Genomic DNA, 20567 nt, shown 5'->3' on the forward strand with positions numbered 1-20567 from the left:
AAGTAAAAAGCGTTACATATGTATAACTTATGGATACTGGAATTACATGTTATATGTAATGTAAATTGAATAACAACTTGTTATTCAATTGAATATTTTTAAATATCATTGTTCAGGATCATTCATGAATTCTCTCTTTTAGACTGTAAGCTTATTAATTTTCACACTAAGTCGATAACTTTGTTGCATTCTTTAAAGCCTACAATGTATTGTATTATAGAATATTAAACTTCATAATACATATATCCATATGTCTCATTTAAATGACTTTATTTCAGATTAATCTTTGACCTAATAATTATTATATATACTCGTATAATGATAGACGTATAATGATAGAAACGATATATTAAATAAAAGTTTGGACACATAATAATAAAATATCTCTAACATCTCTATCATTTCCTGTAAAATGTATAAGTATAAATTCAAAGAATTATAAATAAATTCAAAGAATTATAAATAAATTCAAAAATACTAAAATCAAACCTGTTGTTAGAGCAGGCGTCTATTCCTGCTCACCAGTAGCACCCCACAGGAGAGTAAGACTTTTATTTGCCATAGTTGAAGGATTCGCAGCTTTATCTCCATTAGCAACTGTAGGGGGATTAGGTCGCGATGATTTTCCTTTCGTATCTGCAAGAATATGAAATTTATTATTTATTGCCTGTATTCATAGGCTTTAACATAATTAATATAAGAGATATCTGAAAAGGAGGAAAAGGATGAAGGATAGGAACATAATAGTTAGATATGGAAATGAAACAAAAGGTCAGTATTGGAAAGAAGAAGAAGATAGGAGGTGCAAAATATGCTAGGTTGCAGAGGAGAGTATATGTCACATGTTAACGGAGTGAACAGACAAAGAATGCAGATAAAAGAAGGAGAAGAAAGCAAAGGACTGGAAATAATGAAGATGATAGAAAAGAAGTAGAAAAGAGGGAAATAATAAAGACAAAAGAGAATTCTAACTAGACAGACAGGATGTATAAATTCTAAGTGATGTTATAAGGATGGGCATAAGATACCAAAGATAAAATAGTCACGTTTGGATATTGTTGTTCATTCGGATATATATAAATTATATATAAGTTCGGATATTGTTACTCATTCAGATATACATAAGTTTGACTTTATTGTCAATGTTTTGTTTATTGTTATTAATTTAATTGATTTATTAATTTAATTGGAGTTAATATACTGAGTGACTTTGCTGACATCGTAATAGGATAAGACATTAAATATAAGAGATATAATAGCCAATAAAATAATTCGTTAGAGCAGAGCTTTCTAAAGATAAATTAAGAAAGCCTTAAATATGAGGTCTATAAATACGAGCATATATCTCTTATATTTATACCTTAAAGCTTTGTTTCCACGCATCCATTGTCGTGTATTGTAGTCTGCGTCAAACGCGCGCATGTTTGTGCATGATCGTGTTTTTATGCGCGTTTAATTGGTGGCATAAAGACATGCGTTGACGCATGACGTACGCACAACGCACGAAAACGCGTGCATAGAAACCAAGAGTAAGAATAATATTAATAATACTAACAATCTTGAAATCCTATTTGAGATGCTGATCTTAAAATCTGATGTGAATTATTCGTCCCACCTTCCATTGAAGATCCGCTTATGGTCGATGATATAGCCTCACTTTGTGACTCCAAATGTGACTGCATTGGAACAGCTTGATAATGATGTTGCTGTATTAGAACTCCTGTAGGCCCTATATATACATTACACATATATGTATACATAATTATATTAATATAACTTTAATAATTTTCATATAACATACATATATACAATACACATATACCGAATCCTTAAAAAGTTCGAAAACTTTCAAATATTTCAAAACCGAAGCATTTTTAAGAAAAATGTTTCAGACAAAAGTTGTAAAGTTTTGAAATGATGTATTTACTAATCTGATCAGTTTGACCTGGGGTGGCGCCGCCAAAGTCAGGTCAAGGTCATGTTGATTTTTTTAAACAGAAAACCCTATTTTTCCAGAATGTAATAGCCAGTATCAAGAGCTTTTCAAAATATACTACACTATAATAAAGTTATTTTTCATTAAGTATTTTTCGAGTTATAAGGCATGAAAGTTACAATACCGCCGGCAATAACATTATGCAAGATGTCTGACTGACGCAATAGCTAAAATATCTATAGCTAACCCCTTAAATATTATTCAGGATCATGTCCTGAATAACATTTGTTAAAATCATGGTCATTGGATATTGTTTCTCTTATTTTTATTTTTGCGCTAAAAATTCATTTTTATATAAAAATGAAAATAAGAGAACCTTCTATAATCTTGATCTTAACAAATGTTATTCATGGCATGATTCTAAACATTCAAAAGATTTTAATCAGTCAGATATCTTGGTTAATATTGTCCGAAAAGTTCGTGCCGATATTGAAGGAAACGCAAAAAATTTAAATTTTAGTATACATTTATTAAATTATATAGGTTAGTCGGCACGAACTTTCCAGATAACCCAATGACGTACTGTAACCTTTACAACTCGAAAAGTACTTAATGAAAATGAACTGTATTTTAGCGTTCTGAAAAGTTTTCGACTATTACATTTTGGAATCAAAAATAGAGTATTTCACTTTACAAAATTAATTTGACTTTGACCTGACCTTAACGTCGCCACCCGAGGTCAAACTGATTAGATCAATAAATATATCATTTTAAACTCCAAAATTTTTGTCTCAAATGCTTTTCTCAAAAATGCTTCGTTTTTGAGATAGTCGACTGTTTCCGGACTTTTTGAGGATCTTATATTAGTTCTGGAGACAATGACACAAAAATAATTTTCATTTGTTAAAATCGCTTAAAATCGTCATTAATTCGTCATTTATTAGGTAAACATGAAGGAAATGCAAGTATGGCAGACCTCCCGCAGTTTTAAAATTAATGACATGTAATTGAAGTAAAAAAGTTGTGTTTTTTGCTTTTTTTCCTATAATATATTATCTTGCTAGCGTTTGTTTCTGTGATAGTTTACGTCAAAAAAATCAATCAGAAGGTAGATTATACCGTTCTGTGAGTTGAAGGAGTTGCCAAACTAAACTAAAGTGGTAAATTTTTTAGTAAAAAAAAAATGATTTGTTATCGATTGTTTTTTTTTTGTACACTACAAAATTTATTACTTTAGCTTATTAGGTGTACAACTTTGCTTCCGCCGTTTTCCTATAGATGGCTTTAGCGGTAACTGGTGGTCGAAATAAATAAATCATAGACGTCATACAATAAACTTGGGCATCTGTCAACATAACCCCATAGAAACATTAGTCGATTTGTTTCTGCATCATAAAGTTATTCTCGATTGAAAATGTCAATTTACGAGCCAAATTCTCGTCATTTGCGGGAGGTTTTAATTTTTTGCTTCAATATGAAGAAATCTGCGACTGAGGCTCATCGAATGCTCTCAAATACTTATGGTGAGGCCGCTATTAGTGAAAGAACGTGTCGTGAGTGGTTTCAACGCTTCAAGAACGGTGATTTTGATGTCCAAGGTCATACTCTGTATTTGGTGGGACCAGCTCGGCGTAGTGTATTATGAACTGTTAAAACCGACTGAAACAATCACAGGCGATCGGTATCGAACGCAATTGATGCGTTTGAGCCGAGCATTGAAAGACAAACGGCCGCAATACAACGAGAGATAAAGTGATTTTGCAGCATGACAATGCTCGACCCCATGTTGCGAAAGTGGTCAAGACATACTTAGAAACGTTGAAATGGGAAGTCCTACCCCACCCGCCGTATTCTCCAGACGTTGCTCCCTCTGACTATCACTTGTTTCGATCAATGGCACACGGCCTGGCTGACCAGCACTTCCGGTCTTATGAAGAAGTAAATAATTGGATCGATTCGTGGATAGCCTCAAAAGATGACCAGTTTTTTCGACGCGGGATTCGTACTACCCGAAAGATGGGAGAAAGTAATGGCCAGCGATGGATAATAGTTTGAATCATAAATATATAACCAGTTTTTTACAATAAAGCCTCAAATTTCGGAAAAAAACGGCGGAAGCAAAGTTGTACACCTAATAGTTTGGCGGTCCCTTTGGCGATCCACCAAAATATCAATCATGAAACTTTATCCCCAAGATGAAAAGTGAAAAGTGGAAAATTTCTCCATTAATTCAATGGTAAAAATTTCACTTTTCATTTTCCATCCTAGGGATAAAATTTTATGATTGATACCCAGAAACAGTATGGCACCTTCCTTGATTTTTTGACGTAAATTATCACTAGAAACAAACGCTAACAGATAATATATTAGGAAAAAAAGCAAAAAATTTTTTACAGCTTCAATCACATGTCATCAATGTGAAAACTGCGGGAGGCTTGTCATATTTGCGTTTCCTTTATGTTTATTTAATAAATGATGAATTAATGGCGGTTTCAAGCAGTAACAAAAATGAAGATCATTTTTGTGTTTCCCAGATTATTATGTACACATACAGAGTGTCCCCTATTTGAATAAATTTTTGCCAAGCGCTTTTTGTGTAGATAGAACGGACTAAACTAAGGTGAAAAGTTCTCTATCATGTAATTTTCACAATGGTTAACAAGATATTAATTACTAAAAATCGCTGAATATTGATTTTCAATAATTTTACTCAAATACTATCAACTATGCAGAAAAAAAGCGAAAGACAAAAATTGTTTATTTTTTTTTCATAAAGTTAATAAAAATACTAAAAAGTTAATAAAAAATTCTGAAAAAATTAGAGTTCTATGAGAAGAAGTTAAATAATTTTTGTCTCTTGCAATTTTTCTGTAAAGTTGATAGTATTAGAGTAAAAAATTATTCAAGACCAATATTTGATGCACATGCACAAGTATGCACGCACGGTATCTCGAAAGTTTTTGCCAATCGCTTTTGTGTAGATAGAGCGGACTGAATCGAAAAGTCCTCTACCATTTTGTAATTTTTGCTATAGTTAACAAGATATTAATTACTAAAAATTACAAAATGTAATTTTCATTATTGTATTTATTATTCATTTACATTTATTTATTCATGTTTTTACTTTTTTAATGTTCATATTGTTCAAAATGTTGACCTCTTACAAGAATACAAGCATTGCATTTACTATAGACAGCCAAAGACTGATCCGATGATATTTGCACTACAGTCATGATTCTGTTTCTCGACATTATTATTTTCGTATACAACTTCAGTAATAATGTTTCAGACTTCAGAAGCAATATAAATAAGGTATGTGCGCCGATTTTCAGACAGAAGAGTATCGGACCAACACATCATTATGTTGACCAAATCAGTGTTCGGCTATAACGTGAGCTATCTGTACAAGATGCATTGCTGTAAGAGGCCAATATTTTAAATAATATCTACATTAAACAAGTAACAACACAAATAAATAAATACAAATGAATAAATAATAAATAAGTACAAAAATGAAAGGTATGTTATCTTTTTTTTATGATTTTCTCTAAAATGAAGGGAAAACGAATATATCTCTAAAGGACTTTTTTTCTTAGTTTATCGATCCCCTACATACTCTGAAAGTTTGATAATTTATTTAAGACATTCTGTATATTTACGAAATACTTACGAATAATGATATAAAACAAATAATAATACCTTTTGGAAATATATGAGTCCACCGTCGTCTGTTGCTGGTAAGTTTAATAGTAACATGTGACGGATCAAAAGGATTGATTAATGCTCTACCAGGCCTAAGTATATTCGTTGGCTGAGAAATTGAATTTGTCGGGCTACCAGCACTACCAACAACAGGTCTAAAAGGTGGAGATATTTCAGAGTCAGTTAAATCACTTTTAACTGGCGTTTTAGATACATCTGCAATTATTGAAACTATTTAATAAATATCTTAATAATATAAAAATTATTACCGAACATGAACTCACCAGTTCTATCCTCATTAGATTCGATATTACTGTCATCAGTTTTATGCGGTATCGTTATCGCTGCACTTCGTAATGCAAGAATTGGCGGTGAATGTGTTTCAGGTGGTGGATGATGTATATCAGGATCCGACATTTTACGTTTCAAGAGTTTTAATAAATAGCCATTATTATGAGTTTCAAGACACACTACACTTGTCTTTTTTCTTCTTGTATTTAACCTTTGTACACTAAACGATTGAAAGAAACAACAATGAAATATATGTACTAATTCAATAAAATAACAATGATTAGATTTATCTATTTTGTGTGTGTGTGTGTGTGTGTATATGTGTGTGTGTGTGTGTGTGTGTGTATACGCGCGAGTGCGTGTGCATGTGTGCGTTTACGCAGAATTTTACCATAATTTATATTTCTACGTTACAAATACTGTCGAAAAAAAATGTTATTTTATCATATTAAAACAAATCATATTAAAAACAAATATTTCAGATTTATTAAGCTAGATATATGAGCATGTGATGCTAAACAATAATGTATTTAGTCTATTTACCTTGAAGTATGAACTGTGGGTAATTGAAACACTTGTGCATCATAAGCATCATAATCGAATAATGTATTATGCAGACATTCTCTTGGATCTTCCTGCAGAAGTCTGGTTTTGCAATGTAATTTGTCATTATCTGTCAGATGTTTCGATATTTTTTGCGGCAATTTTATTCGTGGTATAAATGTGGAATAAGGAATCTTTTTATTTGTGGAATAGAAACTAAGATTTATCCAGTGAGGCATGCTATAATCATCTGGTGCATTTATAGAAGAGTCTTTATTATGAAACTAGAATCAAATATTGCATATATATAAATAAATTATACACATATATGTATATATATTTTATTAAGTATATATATATATATATTTATACTTATAATACTTTTAATAAAGGAACTGCGTGAAGTGGTTGTTCCCCAACACATACTAAATCACTTCCTACACCGTTATCAATGATTCTTTGTTTTGTCACATTTGTCAGCTCTCTATCAACTTCAAAGACTCCAACTCCAGGTGTAATGACTACAGATAACTGACCAGTTCTGTCAAAACTGCGATCTAAGTAGTGTTTCTCAAAAACTGTAAAGATAGGGATAGATAGAAATATAAAATATCATAAATATAAGATACAAAATAAATGTATAAATTACAATGTTATTATTTTTTGCTCTTAATGCTTACCATTCAGAGACATATTTAACACTTCCAGAAAATTACCCTGTGCAGCAGTAGAATTTACTGCTTTAGGCATATTAATACCTGATTTTTGATGATATTCCAAAACAATTTTTTGATAATCAGTGAACAGTTTACGTAACTGTACCAAGATATTACTCCAGTCTTCAAATCTTTCATTTTGTACTGCAACTCTATAAAAATCTTCATAAAATCTTCCTCTGTAATCATGTTGCAAACACTCTCTCATATAATTTGGAAATTCCTCCAAACTGGTTGCATTATAAAAAGTTCTTGAGAATAGTACAATGGTAACCTCATGATTACTGCCATTCCTTTTCCATTTCTGAAATAAATCTGCTAAGAATCCATTAACTGCTTTCTCAAAGTAAAGATCTCCATGTATATCAAAATCCCACATTTCAGTACTCATTTGAATAAACAAGTACACCATACTTGTAGAAGATCGAAACACTACCTGCAAATCAGATTTTTTTTTGTAATAAAGATAAAGGGGCAATATTAATAAAAAAAGCACAATTTCCTACAAACTTTAGTATCATCAGTTATAACGCCACAAGCAACACGATCACCCTGTGACCACATTTCATATACTTGACAACGTATACTACCACCACAAAACTCTATCTTCTTATTGATATATACGCAAGTGTTTACCTACAAAAGAACACAAGCTTATATAGATATTGCTTCAAAATACAGAAAAAACAATCAATTACAAATGTAATTGTAAAATAAAGAAATATAGTACCAAGCTATTTTTCAAACGCCACATCTCACTACGTCCCATATACTGATCCTTAAAAGTTAACTCTATAGAATCTAGAGCTACATTATCCGGATTTACTATATTCATGTAAACATCAGCAAACGTTCGCAGTTGGAACATCGATGCTACGTTATTTTCCACGCTGATAGTTTCGCGTCCCTGGAGATCTTCTTTGAAGGAAGTAACTTGCAACAACAAGCGACTGAACTCATCTTCGGGATGATAGATTTCGACGACATCGCCAGTTTTTATGCCAGGATAATCCTTCGGATTGATGATCAAGTCTTCTCCACTGAAATTCTTCTGATGCACTATCAACTTAAAAAGCTTCATACTTCCGACATTCTGATCTGTGGCATAAAAGTTTAAGTAAAACACCATACAATATAAATGTACATACAATATAAATGTAATAATTAATAGAGGAATTTACTAATTTAATTTCGCAAAGACACTTCCTTACTATTTATATTGTTTTTTTAATTTACATACGCTTATATCACTACAGTGCAGCGTTGCCAACTTTAAATTTCAAAATTCTTAGACGCTTTATCAAAAAATTTCAAAAAATAAACTAATGGCTCCTGCACACTGGATGAAAACGTTTGTCGCGCGACAAAATGAATCGTTAACCAATGAACATATTAAAGAAGCTGTAAGCTTATTGGCTACCAGTCCAGTGTGCAGGAGTCATAATAGCGTTTTCGGCCCGATCGGGGATGTTTTCAACGTACAGTTAACACAGTGTAACACCGTGTCTTACACAAAGTGTAAAACAACTATACACAGAGTTACACTGCTCGACACAGTAAAAAGCTAAGTACGAACGTGTAACATATGTCAATATTACCAACTTTTCAAAAAGTTATTTGATAGCATACTTATTTTGCAATAAAATCTTCAAAAATCATTTCTTTTAAAAAATTATAACTTAAGTACTCTAAATAAAAATCATAAATCTATTATTGATACGTTAAATATAATTATAAGAATATAATTATAAGAATAATTATAAGAATGGAAGACTGCAATGCATTCTGGTATTACACTATAAAACTAAACTGTGTTCCAACAAGCACTTTACATAGTGGAACACAATGTAATGTTTTTGCGTCTTAGCTGGAAAACAGCCCAGGTTTGCATCAACTTGGTTTAGAAAATGCTTTGCCATTGATTACACGCTCAATAGGAGAGCATGAAACATCATCACTTCAACCCAGGTTAAGTGCAAACTCGATCAAGCTGAAAATGCTATAAATTTTATAAAAAACAAAAATAAATTAATATTATATATAATTTAATTTTACAAAAAATGTTATAAAAAATAACAAATCGTTGTATTGGGAGTACAAATTAGTTCGGTTCGTTTTCTTGTGTTCAAAAATGCATTTATTTCAAAACAAAATGAATGAACAGATCAATTAAAGTATTGTCCATCGCTGCCTACTACTTTTTCGCATCTCTCAGGCAATTTTCCATCTCGAAAAAATGACTCGTCTTTGGAGGCGATCCAATTTTGGAATCAATTTTCGATTTCTGCGAAAGAAGTAAATCGATGATTTGCTACATCCTTCGGAACAACCAGTAAGGAGCAATGTCAGAGCAGAAAATACAGCGGATGTGGTAAAACATCCCATTTGAGCGTCTCCAAATATTTTTTTACGACTTCAGCGACATGAGGCCGAGCGATGTCATGAAGAAGAATAACTTATCATGTCTTTGCTCGTATTCTGGCCGTTTTTCTCGCAATGCACGGCTCAAACGAATCAATTGTAGCCGATACCGATCGTAATGAAATCGCCAGACTTCAGCAGCTTATAGTAAAGATCCTTTTGGTCCCACCAGATACAGAGCATGATCTTCGAATTATGAATATTCGGCCGTGGTGTTGATGTTGAGGTCGATGGCAACGATTGACCGTGCTTAGTGTAGTATTTTTTCTTCTTGAGGTTGTCGTAGAATATCCACTTCTCATCTCCAATCACAATCCGATGCAAAAATCCTTTTCTCTGTTGTCTTTGAATCAGCTGTTCGCAAGTGAAAAATCGCCTTTCAACGTCTCTCGATTTCAGTTCATAGGCACCCAATTTCCTTGTTTTTGAATCATTCCCATGGTTTTCAATCGTACAGAAACGGCTTGTTGAGTTATCCCCAATGATTTTGCAAGCTCCTCTTGCGTTTGACTCTGATCTTCTTCGAGTAATGTCTCTAATTCTTTGTCTTCGAATTTTTTTGACTCCAAAGCGAGGCTTATCTTCAACGCTGAAATCTCCATCCTTGAAATAATTTGATGCGTATATAAAATCATTTATTGGAAGTACAAATTAGTTCGGTCCGTTTCCCTAAAGATAGTTCCAGCTGTTGTAAATGGTTTATAGTGACAGTTTTTGGCGGTTTCAGAGAGGTTAAACATCTGCTAATAATATTCAATTTATATCGCTTTGAGTTTCATATAAAACCTTGATTTTTACTGTGTTTGAACTGTTGTCGAATTTTGTGTTAATCAAGCAGCATTTACGGGAGGTTTTGATTTTCTGCTTTAATTGAAAAAAAAGTGCGGCTGAAGCCCATTTGAATGCTTGTCGAAGTTTATGGTGACACTGCTCCAACTGATAAATCATGTAGGGAATGGTTTTGATGTTTCAAAAATGGAAATTTCAGCATTGAAGACAAGCCTCGCTCTGGACAGCCAAAAAAATTCGAAGACAAAGAATTAGAGGCATTACTCGAAGAAGATCAGAGTCAAACGCAAGAGGAGCTTGCAGAATCATTGGGGATAACTCAACAAACCGTTTCTATACGATTGAGAGCCATAGGAATGATTCAAAAACAAGGAAATTGGGTGCCTATGAATTGAAACCGAGAGACGTTGAAAGGCGATTTTTCACTTGCGAACAGCTGATTCAAAGACAACAGAGAAAAGATTTTTTGCATCGGATTATGACTGGAGATGAGAAATGAAATATTCTACAACAACCCCAAGAAGAAAAAATACTAAGCCCGGTCAATCGTTGCTATCGACCTCAACATCAACACCATGGCCAAACATTCATGGTTCGAAGATCATGCTCTGTATCTGGTGGGATCAAAAGGGTCTTGTTTACTATGAGCTGCTGAAATCTGGCGATTTCATTACGAGCGATCGGTATCGGCTACAATTGATTCGTTTGAGCCATGCATTGCGAGAAAAACGGCCTGAAAACGAGCAAAGACATGATAAAATTATTCTTTTTCATGACAATGCTCGACCTCATGTCGCTAAAGTCGTAAAAAAAATATTTAGAAACGCTCAAATGGGATGTTTTAGGCGCACCCGCCGTATTCTCCGGACATTGCTCCTTCTGATTAGTGGTTGTTCCGATGCAGTCACTTCTTTCACAGAAACCGAAAATTGGCTCCAAAATTGGATCGCTTCCAAAGATGAGTCATTTTTTCGAGATGGAAAATTGCCTGAGAGATGGGAAAAAGTAGTAGGCAGCGATGGACAACTTTAATTGATCTGTTTATTCATTTTGTTTTGAAATAAATGCATTTTTGAACACAAAAAAATAGAACTAATTTGTACTCCCAATAATTTTCTAAATTTAGAAGATTTTTATTTATATAAATATGTAAATGTCCTGCATTGGCTAAATACTTCAATTCTAATTATAAACATAAGTGTAATACGCCTATTATAAGCCAGAAAACTGGCTAATCCAACTAATCCAATCGGTTGAATAAACGGGACTGTAATATTAGTATATACATATTTATGTAAGATACATTTTTATATGATTTTGTGTTTATGTATGTACACATACAATAAAATATATATACAATAAAGTAATGTATATTAACTATTTAAAAGTCTGTAAAAAATGATGGAATTCAAAATTTTCATATTTATGTGGATACACCTCTTTTTCCAATAATATCCAATGTTTTTTTATAAAGATAATAGCAGATAATAATCAGAATAATAATCATAATAACATTTTTCATATTTTCATAACCATCACAAATTAACTTATTTAAAGAAAAAATCCGCCATTTCAAAATAGTCTAGAAAACCTGCTATTTGCTAAAATATATAAAACATAATTTTTTCACTCCAATTGATAAAAAATACCCAAGATTTAGCGGAAAAAAACGCTAAATTGGCAACATTACTGCAGCAATGATTCTGTTTTCCAGCTAGGACACAAAGACATTATATTCCTGTGTAAAGTATTGTTGGAAGTTTAGTTTCATAGTGTAACACCAGGATGCATTGCAATCTTCCATTCTATTCTTATAACTACATTCTTATAATTATATTTAGCGTATCAATAAGATTTATGATTTTTATTTAGACTATAAATTATAATTTTTTCAGAAATGACGATTTTTGAAGGTTTTATTGCAAATAAGTACGGCTACCAATATAACTTTTTGAAAAGTTGGTAATATTGGACATATTTTATACGTTCATACTTAGCTTTTTATTGTGTCGAGCAGTATAACACTGTGTTATAGTTGAAACACTTGTGTAAGACACAGTGTTACACTATGTTACCTGTGTACGTTGTTGGAAAACATCCTTTAGTGGCTGCGTTGAGCAGAAAAAGCAGCTTTGTTGTAAAGTTCTGCAACATGATTGGTTTATACGTTTCAATCTATAAGGAATAAAAAGCAAGCCAATTGTATTGAAGAATTTTATAACAATTGCAAAATTGCTTTCTCTTTTGACTATAGCTGTATTCCAAAATTTATTAAAAATTTATAATTTACATCATGTCCACTATAGATTTTCAGTATTGGCAGTAAATTTTGGACCACATCTTATATAACATGGACTGCTAGTAACAGAGAAAAATCTGAGGGAGGACATATTGCTACATGTAACACGATTATATGAATCAAATATCGATTTATCATCTTCAGTCTTGGAAAATGGATAGTGTACCATAAGAAAAATGAACGTTGCTATGTAGTTTACATCTACTTTGTCTGAGGGCAGTAGTGCGTGGCAGCATTTTGCAGTTACAGGTTTTGGACCGTCATGTCCTCTCTCAGATTTCTCTCTTTCCACCAAATCAGTGATCAGTCAGATATAGCCACGCACAATCACATTGCTCCATAAAAATTAATTGCTGTAATTAGCTATTCAAGAGACATCATGATGGAAGAATTACATGATGTACTCAGTTTTGCAAGTGTCTCTTTCTAAAATTAGCGCTCTCTGTCATTTCTCTGCTTCTTGTTCCGTAAGGCCTACAACTGTGAAACGTGAAACACCGGACGATATTCATATCCAGCAAACGAGAATGGATTAAAATGAATTGAAATATTTTTCTATCTGAATGCGTATATTAAATAGCGAATAGCTTTTTTTGGATTTAATTGGAATCAATTGGATACAATTGGATTGAAAAACTGCATTTCCTATTCAAAATTTTGAATTGAACAGTATTCACAATGTGTGTGTTGTGCACAGAAAAAACTAATATTATTTTCAGATTGAAAAGCATAGAGATATGCTCTATGCAATTCCTATAAATGAATAAAAATATTTTCAAGATTGAAAAGCATTTATTTTAACATTCATGAATCAATATTTCTGAAAATCTGAATCCATTTCAATTCATTTCAATCCATTCTCGTTTACTGGATAGTCTGTTTTTATTTTAAAACTATCTTAAATATGTCTTGAGATGTTAATACAGTACTCGGATTGACTTACGATAGTCTTAAGATTGAATTAAGATAGTCTTAAATGTAAGAATCATGAATACCGACCTATTTCGCATCATAAAGTTGATACTGAATCTTTTCTCGTGCAAAAAAAGATTCCAATTTCATAAAAGCGAAAGTTCTAATGCAAACAGTTCTAATGCAATCCTTGTGCAGAAAACAAATCTTAGGTTTACAACCTTCCATACGAAATGAGGGTTATCTCGACTACTGACAAGATAGCAAACAAATTGAATATTTCTGATTTATTTATGTCTATTTAATTTGAGAGATTCGTTTGGGAAAAACATTTAAACGTTTAAAAAATAGTATTTTTCTTGTAATTAATAAATTTTATCATATAAATTAGCAAACGATTTTTTTAAATATGTTTTATGAATAGAATCGATTAGAAATCATTTGGGAAAGACGTCTTCATTATTATTTTCATTTGGACAAAGTTACTATTTGGTAATTCAATAGATTTATACATTACGAAAACGAACAAAGTTCGAGTGTAGTTTGAGTGTAGTAGGTGTAGTACAATGAATATACTGAAAAATAACAAAAATAAAGAATAAATATTAAAATTTTTCTTGAAGTGTATTTAAATAATAATATTTATAAATTAAGAAAATAACACATACAACAAACTTTCTTCTTCATTGTATATTTTTATATTCAAAGTTATTCCGAAATCCGAATACTCCAAGGTTAGACTGCGTTCTCAAACTTCACTCGGATAGTACAAATGTAGAAAGCCTAAAGCCATAAGGAAGTGACCAATTACAGAAAGTGAAGAAAATTAATCAAATATAATTAAGTTGATTTCTTACTACACATAATTTCTTATTACGCATAATTAAATCCGGGCTTAATTGATTAATGTTTGATGATTTTAGGTTTACTATATTGTATTACATCTATTACATCTATACTATACCCAGATTTTGTTCGTTTACGTAATGTATAAATCTATTGAATTATCAAATAGTGACTTTTCCCAAAATGAAAGTGAAGATATTTTCCCCAAATGATTTCTAATCGAGTCCATTCATAAAACACATTAAATAAAATCGCTGTCTGCTAACTCGACGCATAATAAAATTTGTTAATTACAAGAAAAATACTATTTCCCAAATGTTTAAATGCTTTTCTCAAATTTCTTCAAACGATTCTTAAATTACATAGACATAAATAAATCAGAAATATTCAATTTGCCTGCTATCTTGTCAATAATGCTACTTCCTATCAAAAAAATGGATTGGGTTAGAATTAGGTTTTTTAACGCGAAATGACATGAATTTACAATCTTCCACGCAAAATAAGGGCTATCTTATCGTAGCATATGTTCGCAGCGCAGTATTTGCGGCTGATATTTCCTAAACTAAATAATCTTAAATTTTAACGCTTAATATCTCGGTTCGCAGAGCAGAGCGACACTATTTTCTGCCAGATTTCTTCATTTCGTGCAAGAATGCAATATATTTTTATCAAAATTTGATCTTAACATTTACTCTTCGATATATTTTTTATTATAACTGAAGATAATGAAACAATCTTTTAAATTAAAAGATGATTTGAGATTAGAAATAGTCCGTTTTCCGAAAAAGTTGCTCCATGGAAACCCAGCCACAAAAATTTCGGGTCGACAAGCACGCAATTTTTAAATGGTTTTAAATGGTTATATTTATATGCTGGAAAAATGAATACTTATCTATGTATTAATGAATTAATACTGATCGAACAATTATTTATTAATAATGAATTTCTTTTATACATATAGAAATTCAATTTCGATAATCTTGTATTTAACGTATATGTGCAGATCGAGGCGGATAATAGGCAATAATGCATTCCAATAATTCTGATTGATTGATGAGACTCTATTACTTTTCCGAAAATCCGACTTGGGACAGTACCTTTAGTATACAGGGTATTCCACAATTCGTGACCGAAATTCTTAATAACATAATCCTGATTTAAAAATAAGACAAAAATCCTAATATCAAAATGTCAAAGTTATAATAGTTTTTAAATTAATTCATTACACATATTTAAAATAATTCATTATACATATTTATTTTTAATATCCTGTAATACTTTTGTTATGTATGTTGCATATATCATTTTTTTCTATATTTAAATATAATTAATGAAGTATTTTAATTTTATACATTATTGTATACGTTATTACTTCAATCTCACATGGGATAAACATAGGCATACGAACACTTTCTTGTGTGATTGTACCGTCTCTGAGCACACGAAATATCAGCTCTGTGATTAATTAACTTTAACCGCTATTAATTTAAAAACTATTATAGCCTTGACATTTTGATATTAGGATTGTCTTATTCTTAAGTCAAAAATATGTTATTAAAATTTCAGTCACAAATTGTAAAACATCCTGTATATCAATGTTCAATAACAAGAATCTCAATAGTTGAATTTTAATAAAAAAATGAGAAGCAATTATCAATTTTTGTTCTTCTATTTTTATACTACTTTTATTCATTCAATATACATAAACATATTGTGATAAATTGTTAAAAGGATTTTTTTATAAATCTTACATATTCTTGAATTTATAAAAAATTATCAAAATTATATATCAAAATTATTTTAAGTTGTCTTCAGAATTATCTTAAATTTATATATATATTTTATCTCCTTATCTTATTTTTTATCTCCTTTTTATAAGATATATTTATTTTAAATTTCATATATCAAGATATATCATGATATAATATACTATATCTATATCATATCCAATATGGAAAATGTGAGATACATAGACTCATATAAAATGTAAATAAGCACTAGAAACAACAATAAGCAGGAAATTGTATTAAGATTATATTCATACTTTTCTACATATTCCAAGCATGCTTCTGCGACTGCCTGGTGGACATATTCTTTTGAGAACGGTCGTTATTATCATGAAGGGCGCAATGTCCAATGATACACATTCTAATTGGAAAGTAGTCTCATTCACGCCTAATACTCCTGTAGGCGCGCACGGACCACCTATAGTTCTGAGAGGATAACACTCACCGTTGTACGGAACTATGCTGTCTTCCGAGCAAGGATTCTCCATACAACGAGGAAGTACTTCGTTTTTTAGAAGTACGACATAATTCTTGTATGAACAGGGACCCTGTCTGTAGGCTTCATAGCAGGAATTATTTAACGGGAAATACAAGAACCGTGGCCTACAATCGCACACCCAGGAATTCTTCGCGCCATTGCCTGGATAAAGAAGCATGTTTTCCGGGCAACTATCCGGTATTGACACGGGTATGCGTTCTGTTATCGTCTGTGAGAAGACAGGTATATATATAAAAAAATTGTTCCTTATGATTTTGTATTAATATTATATTACCGTAGAGTTACCACCGCTAACATGGGACGTTTCCTCATCAGTCGGAAATATCAGATCCTGGCCTCGTATCATATAAATATACATGAGAAATACAATTCCAACGTATAAGTGCTTCATCTTCGCTTGAGACAAGACTATGTCTTTGAGAAGAATAAAAGTACATTGGTATCTATAAACTTGCAGATGGGGATATGGAAGATTCCAAACATAATTTTGCATAAATTAATATTAATGTGTTTCTACCAACCAGGCAACAGTAAAAATAACTTGATCCGCTTCGGATCTTTTTCACTTGAATGACAAACTAAAAAAAAAAACATCAATGAAGTATGTTTACTAAAAAATGCCTACATTATAATCAATTACAAATTGTCTAAACAATAGTATTATAATTGTGCCTTAACAATTACATTTTCTCATTCTATAATTATAATTATTTTAAATATTTAGATTTAATAATAAAAATATCAATAGTTAGAAAATCTTTTGATGTCGATAATTTCAGGAATTTATATTTTTTAATAAGTTGCACATGTGTTATAAAATTAATTTTTTATATATTTAAAAAATTATTTTAAAAGTATAACAAATATATTTTACTTGTTTCTAATAAAATAATTAGAAATAATTTTTCTTTTTACATATAATGAATGATTTATTTTAATATTTTAAGTATAAATTGCTAGTTTTATGTTTAATATTCTATAATAATAATCCAATATATAATCATATATAAAATTGAAAAAGCTAAATGGAATATCCATTTGTATATAAAAAAAAAAATCACTGTAGAAGTCATTTAATATTTACAACTTATTATATATATGTTTTCATACATATATCACAGTGTAAAATGCAAAAAATAAATTTGAGCACTAAATGAAACATAGAGATTTTAATTGTTTCAATTTCGATCGTTAGCAAGATTTATCACCAATAATATTAACAGTATAGTTATTGTTTTATATATTACAAAAAATACTGATTTCATAAAATCTAAAATAATTTAAAAAAGCATTACGCGCAATGTGAATTTTCAACACATTCGATAATACTTTTTTAAAGCTATTAATAAACGAGATTTAGATGTATGCAATTCTCTATTGTGTTTAGAAATTGACAATTTTGAAAATTGATAAATTTCGAAAAACTTTTTAATAATTCTTCATCAGTACGATAATTCGAGTATATTTTACAGATTTACCGATCTTTAGAAAGATTCAATGAATCTCCCATGTCAACCGATTGCGATGATTGTTGTTTTTTATGCAACGCCGTCATATCCAGCATGTTTCCGAAGTCAGATTTAATGCTCGATATTGTCAAATCCTCTGTTCCTTGATATTCGCCCGGCCTGCCGATCTTCGTTGGATCGGTTTGTGAGTCCAATTTCTTTCGATCGTTCGTATAATCGTCAACGCTCACCGAGAAATTTCTGCAAGCTTCCGATGTGTTGACACTCTTAAAGGGTGATGGGATCGCATCAACAGTAACGAAATCACCCGGTTTGCGTTCATTACCGTCTATGTCTTTTGCGGATGATATCTTGCCGAGGGGACCGAACAAATTCGCAATGTTGCGCATATATGTGGACGGTGAAGGCGATGAAGTTCTTGTGAAGTCCGCGATGGAGAATCCCGATAGCTTCGCTAAATCGGTTGTAGGAAAATTTGCCAACTTCGTCAAATCCGAAAACTTTGTAATCTGTTGAGTAATATCCGCTAGTGGAAAGTCGGGATTTGTTCGAGATTTGGCATTACTGTCACCAATCAGATTCGGTAGTTTCGAGAAATCCGCAGGCGCGAAATCATAATCGCATTTCGCATTCTTCACCGACACTGTGAGTTCGCCAGATTGGAAGCTTGGTATTATCTCCGATGGTGATATGTGCTTGGAACCCACGATGGAATTTCCGTCTTTTATCTGAGTGATAGATGCAGCGTCATTAGGGCATATAGTATTGTCCTTCTTGATGCTGTCTCGTGAGGTTGACGGTTGTAGTACAAACGGCTTAGAAGTAGGCGTTATTATGGCACCTCCATCAGGTTTGAAGTTGACTGGCGCAAGGAAAACAGCCGCGTTACTGGCTGTAAGTCCTACGCCAGGTGGAACTGGAGGCCCCAACGATTCTGAGGCAGATACCAGAGGAAATTTCATGGTTAGAAACTCAGGTGTGTTGCTATCTTCTGAGCCTGGACATATCATCTCCCTGATTACATCCCAATATGAGCTGTTTGACCTATTTCGACCGGGTAATTTTGATGCCAAGGAACACTATTAACATAAATTAGTACATAGATTAATATATAGATTAATAAGGACTTTGCATTTATCATTGTCATATACTCACTCTTAAACGTTCGAGATATGTCGTATTACCGTTAAAATTGGCAGTAAAGTCAATGCCACCTTCACTCTTATAATATTCTATACATCTTCTCTACAAAAGTAAACAATATAAATATCAGTGATAAACATGATAATACAATACATAAGACAATCTTTTATAGAATCTAATCATTTTATTTCCAAATTTTGACATTTATATCTTTAAATGAATTTTTTTCAATTTAATTTATGCATAGGAGAGAAAAACATGGAAATGAGTAATTATTACAAAATATTTACAATTTCCTCCAATGTATCCTGGGAGAGAAAGTGCTCCTGCGATAATGTATAACTGAGAAGCATAGGTCGAGGATATTCATGAGGTCTGTTTTCAGGTGGCGGTAGAGACCAGAAGACATTAAAATTTGATTCATAACAATTACCATCCATATTGTAAGGTGCTGCAAAATAGAATGAAATGATCATTCAGCGATTTTATTGTATGACAAAGAAATTATCTAAAATACTTACAGCATATCAATCCTACACATGGTATATATCCATTATCGCTAGGTCCCTTCATCTTAATCTGATAATCCAATTGAGAGTCCACATCTCTTAAAGAAGGTGATGCATGAGAACGTGGATGAGAATGATACCAGCCTACCAACGTTACACGTTTCCATTCCATGGCTCTTGCGATTTCAGCTTCCACAGCTGCAGCAGCTGACTTGTCCTTACCAGAGTATCGACATGGAAATGCGCACGTTATAGAAAGATCTACAAGACATATCTCTTAATAAAACAATAACACGTAATGAAATAATTATGAATGCTTTCCAGTAAGAGAAAATGACATAGTGTAACACAACAAATTATTATATTTTTAAGTTTATTTAGCTGAACTTTTTGCACATTTGATCTTTTTTTTCTCTTCAATATAAACAGAAAAAAAATGTAACGATGCAAGAAAATTCATCTGAAGAAAAACAAGCCTCTTGTTTGCCAATATTAAACAAACATGAAATGATCAATCTGTTATACTATGACTGTGGTCAATTTAAACACGTTCAGTGCTTTTAGTACTTCTATTCTTAATTTTATGTCTAATGAACAATAAAGACAGAATAACGATTACAAGCATTTAAAATATATCAGCATCCATCAGTAATAGCCTATGTCCTTACTATATAGTACTATATGTGTATGTATATATATATATAT

General features: G+C 31.6%; 3 protein-coding genes across 4 annotated transcripts in view; all 3 read right to left on the reverse strand.

The window, feature by feature from the left end:
- Positions 1-8402, reverse strand: part of LOC108693471 (DEP domain-containing protein 5) — a 70592-nt gene extending 62190 nt beyond the window's left edge. The window contains 10 exon segments of the mRNA XM_018202445.1: positions 490-636; positions 1556-1729; positions 5636-5854; positions 5923-6149; positions 6473-6756; positions 6854-7050; positions 7153-7624; positions 7699-7824; positions 7919-8286; positions 8370-8402. Of these exon segments, the coding sequence (XP_018057934.1) occupies positions 490-636; positions 1556-1729; positions 5636-5854; positions 5923-6149; positions 6473-6756; positions 6854-7050; positions 7153-7624; positions 7699-7824; positions 7919-8269 (2197 nt within the window). The 5' untranslated portion in view covers positions 8270-8286; positions 8370-8402.
- A 7975-nt stretch (positions 8403-16377) lies between these two features.
- On the reverse strand, positions 16378-17149 carry LOC108693493. Its single transcript, XM_018202481.1, has 2 exons — positions 17016-17149; positions 16378-16949 (listed from the first exon to the last, which is right to left on the reverse strand). Exons 1-2 carry the CDS (start codon positions 17130-17132, stop codon positions 16494-16496), a joined length of 573 nt encoding a protein of 190 aa, XP_018057970.1. The 5' UTR covers positions 17133-17149; the 3' UTR covers positions 16378-16493.
- A 98-nt stretch (positions 17150-17247) lies between these two features.
- LOC108693492 overlaps positions 17248-20567 on the reverse strand; it is a 4056-nt gene continuing 736 nt past the window's right edge. The window contains exons 1-5 of one of the 2 annotated variants that reach the window (XM_018202479.1): positions 19875-20168; positions 19644-19804; positions 19366-19455; positions 18220-19289; positions 17248-17319 (exon numbers count right to left, since the gene is read on the reverse strand). In XM_018202479.1, the coding sequence (XP_018057968.1) occupies positions 17304-17319; positions 18220-19289; positions 19366-19455; positions 19644-19804; positions 19875-20034 (1497 nt within the window). In that variant the 5' untranslated portion in view covers positions 20035-20168 and the 3' untranslated portion in view covers positions 17248-17303. Of the gene's footprint in view, positions 17320-18215; positions 19290-19365; positions 19456-19643; positions 19805-19874; positions 20169-20567 lie in introns of those variants that run through there. The other variant, XM_018202480.1, reaches the window with a different exon arrangement.

Source organism: Atta colombica, unplaced genomic scaffold, assembly GCF_001594045.1.
Source record: "Atta colombica isolate Treedump-2 unplaced genomic scaffold, Acol1.0 scaffold9, whole genome shotgun sequence".
NCBI lineage: Eukaryota > Metazoa > Arthropoda > Insecta > Hymenoptera > Formicidae > Atta > Atta colombica.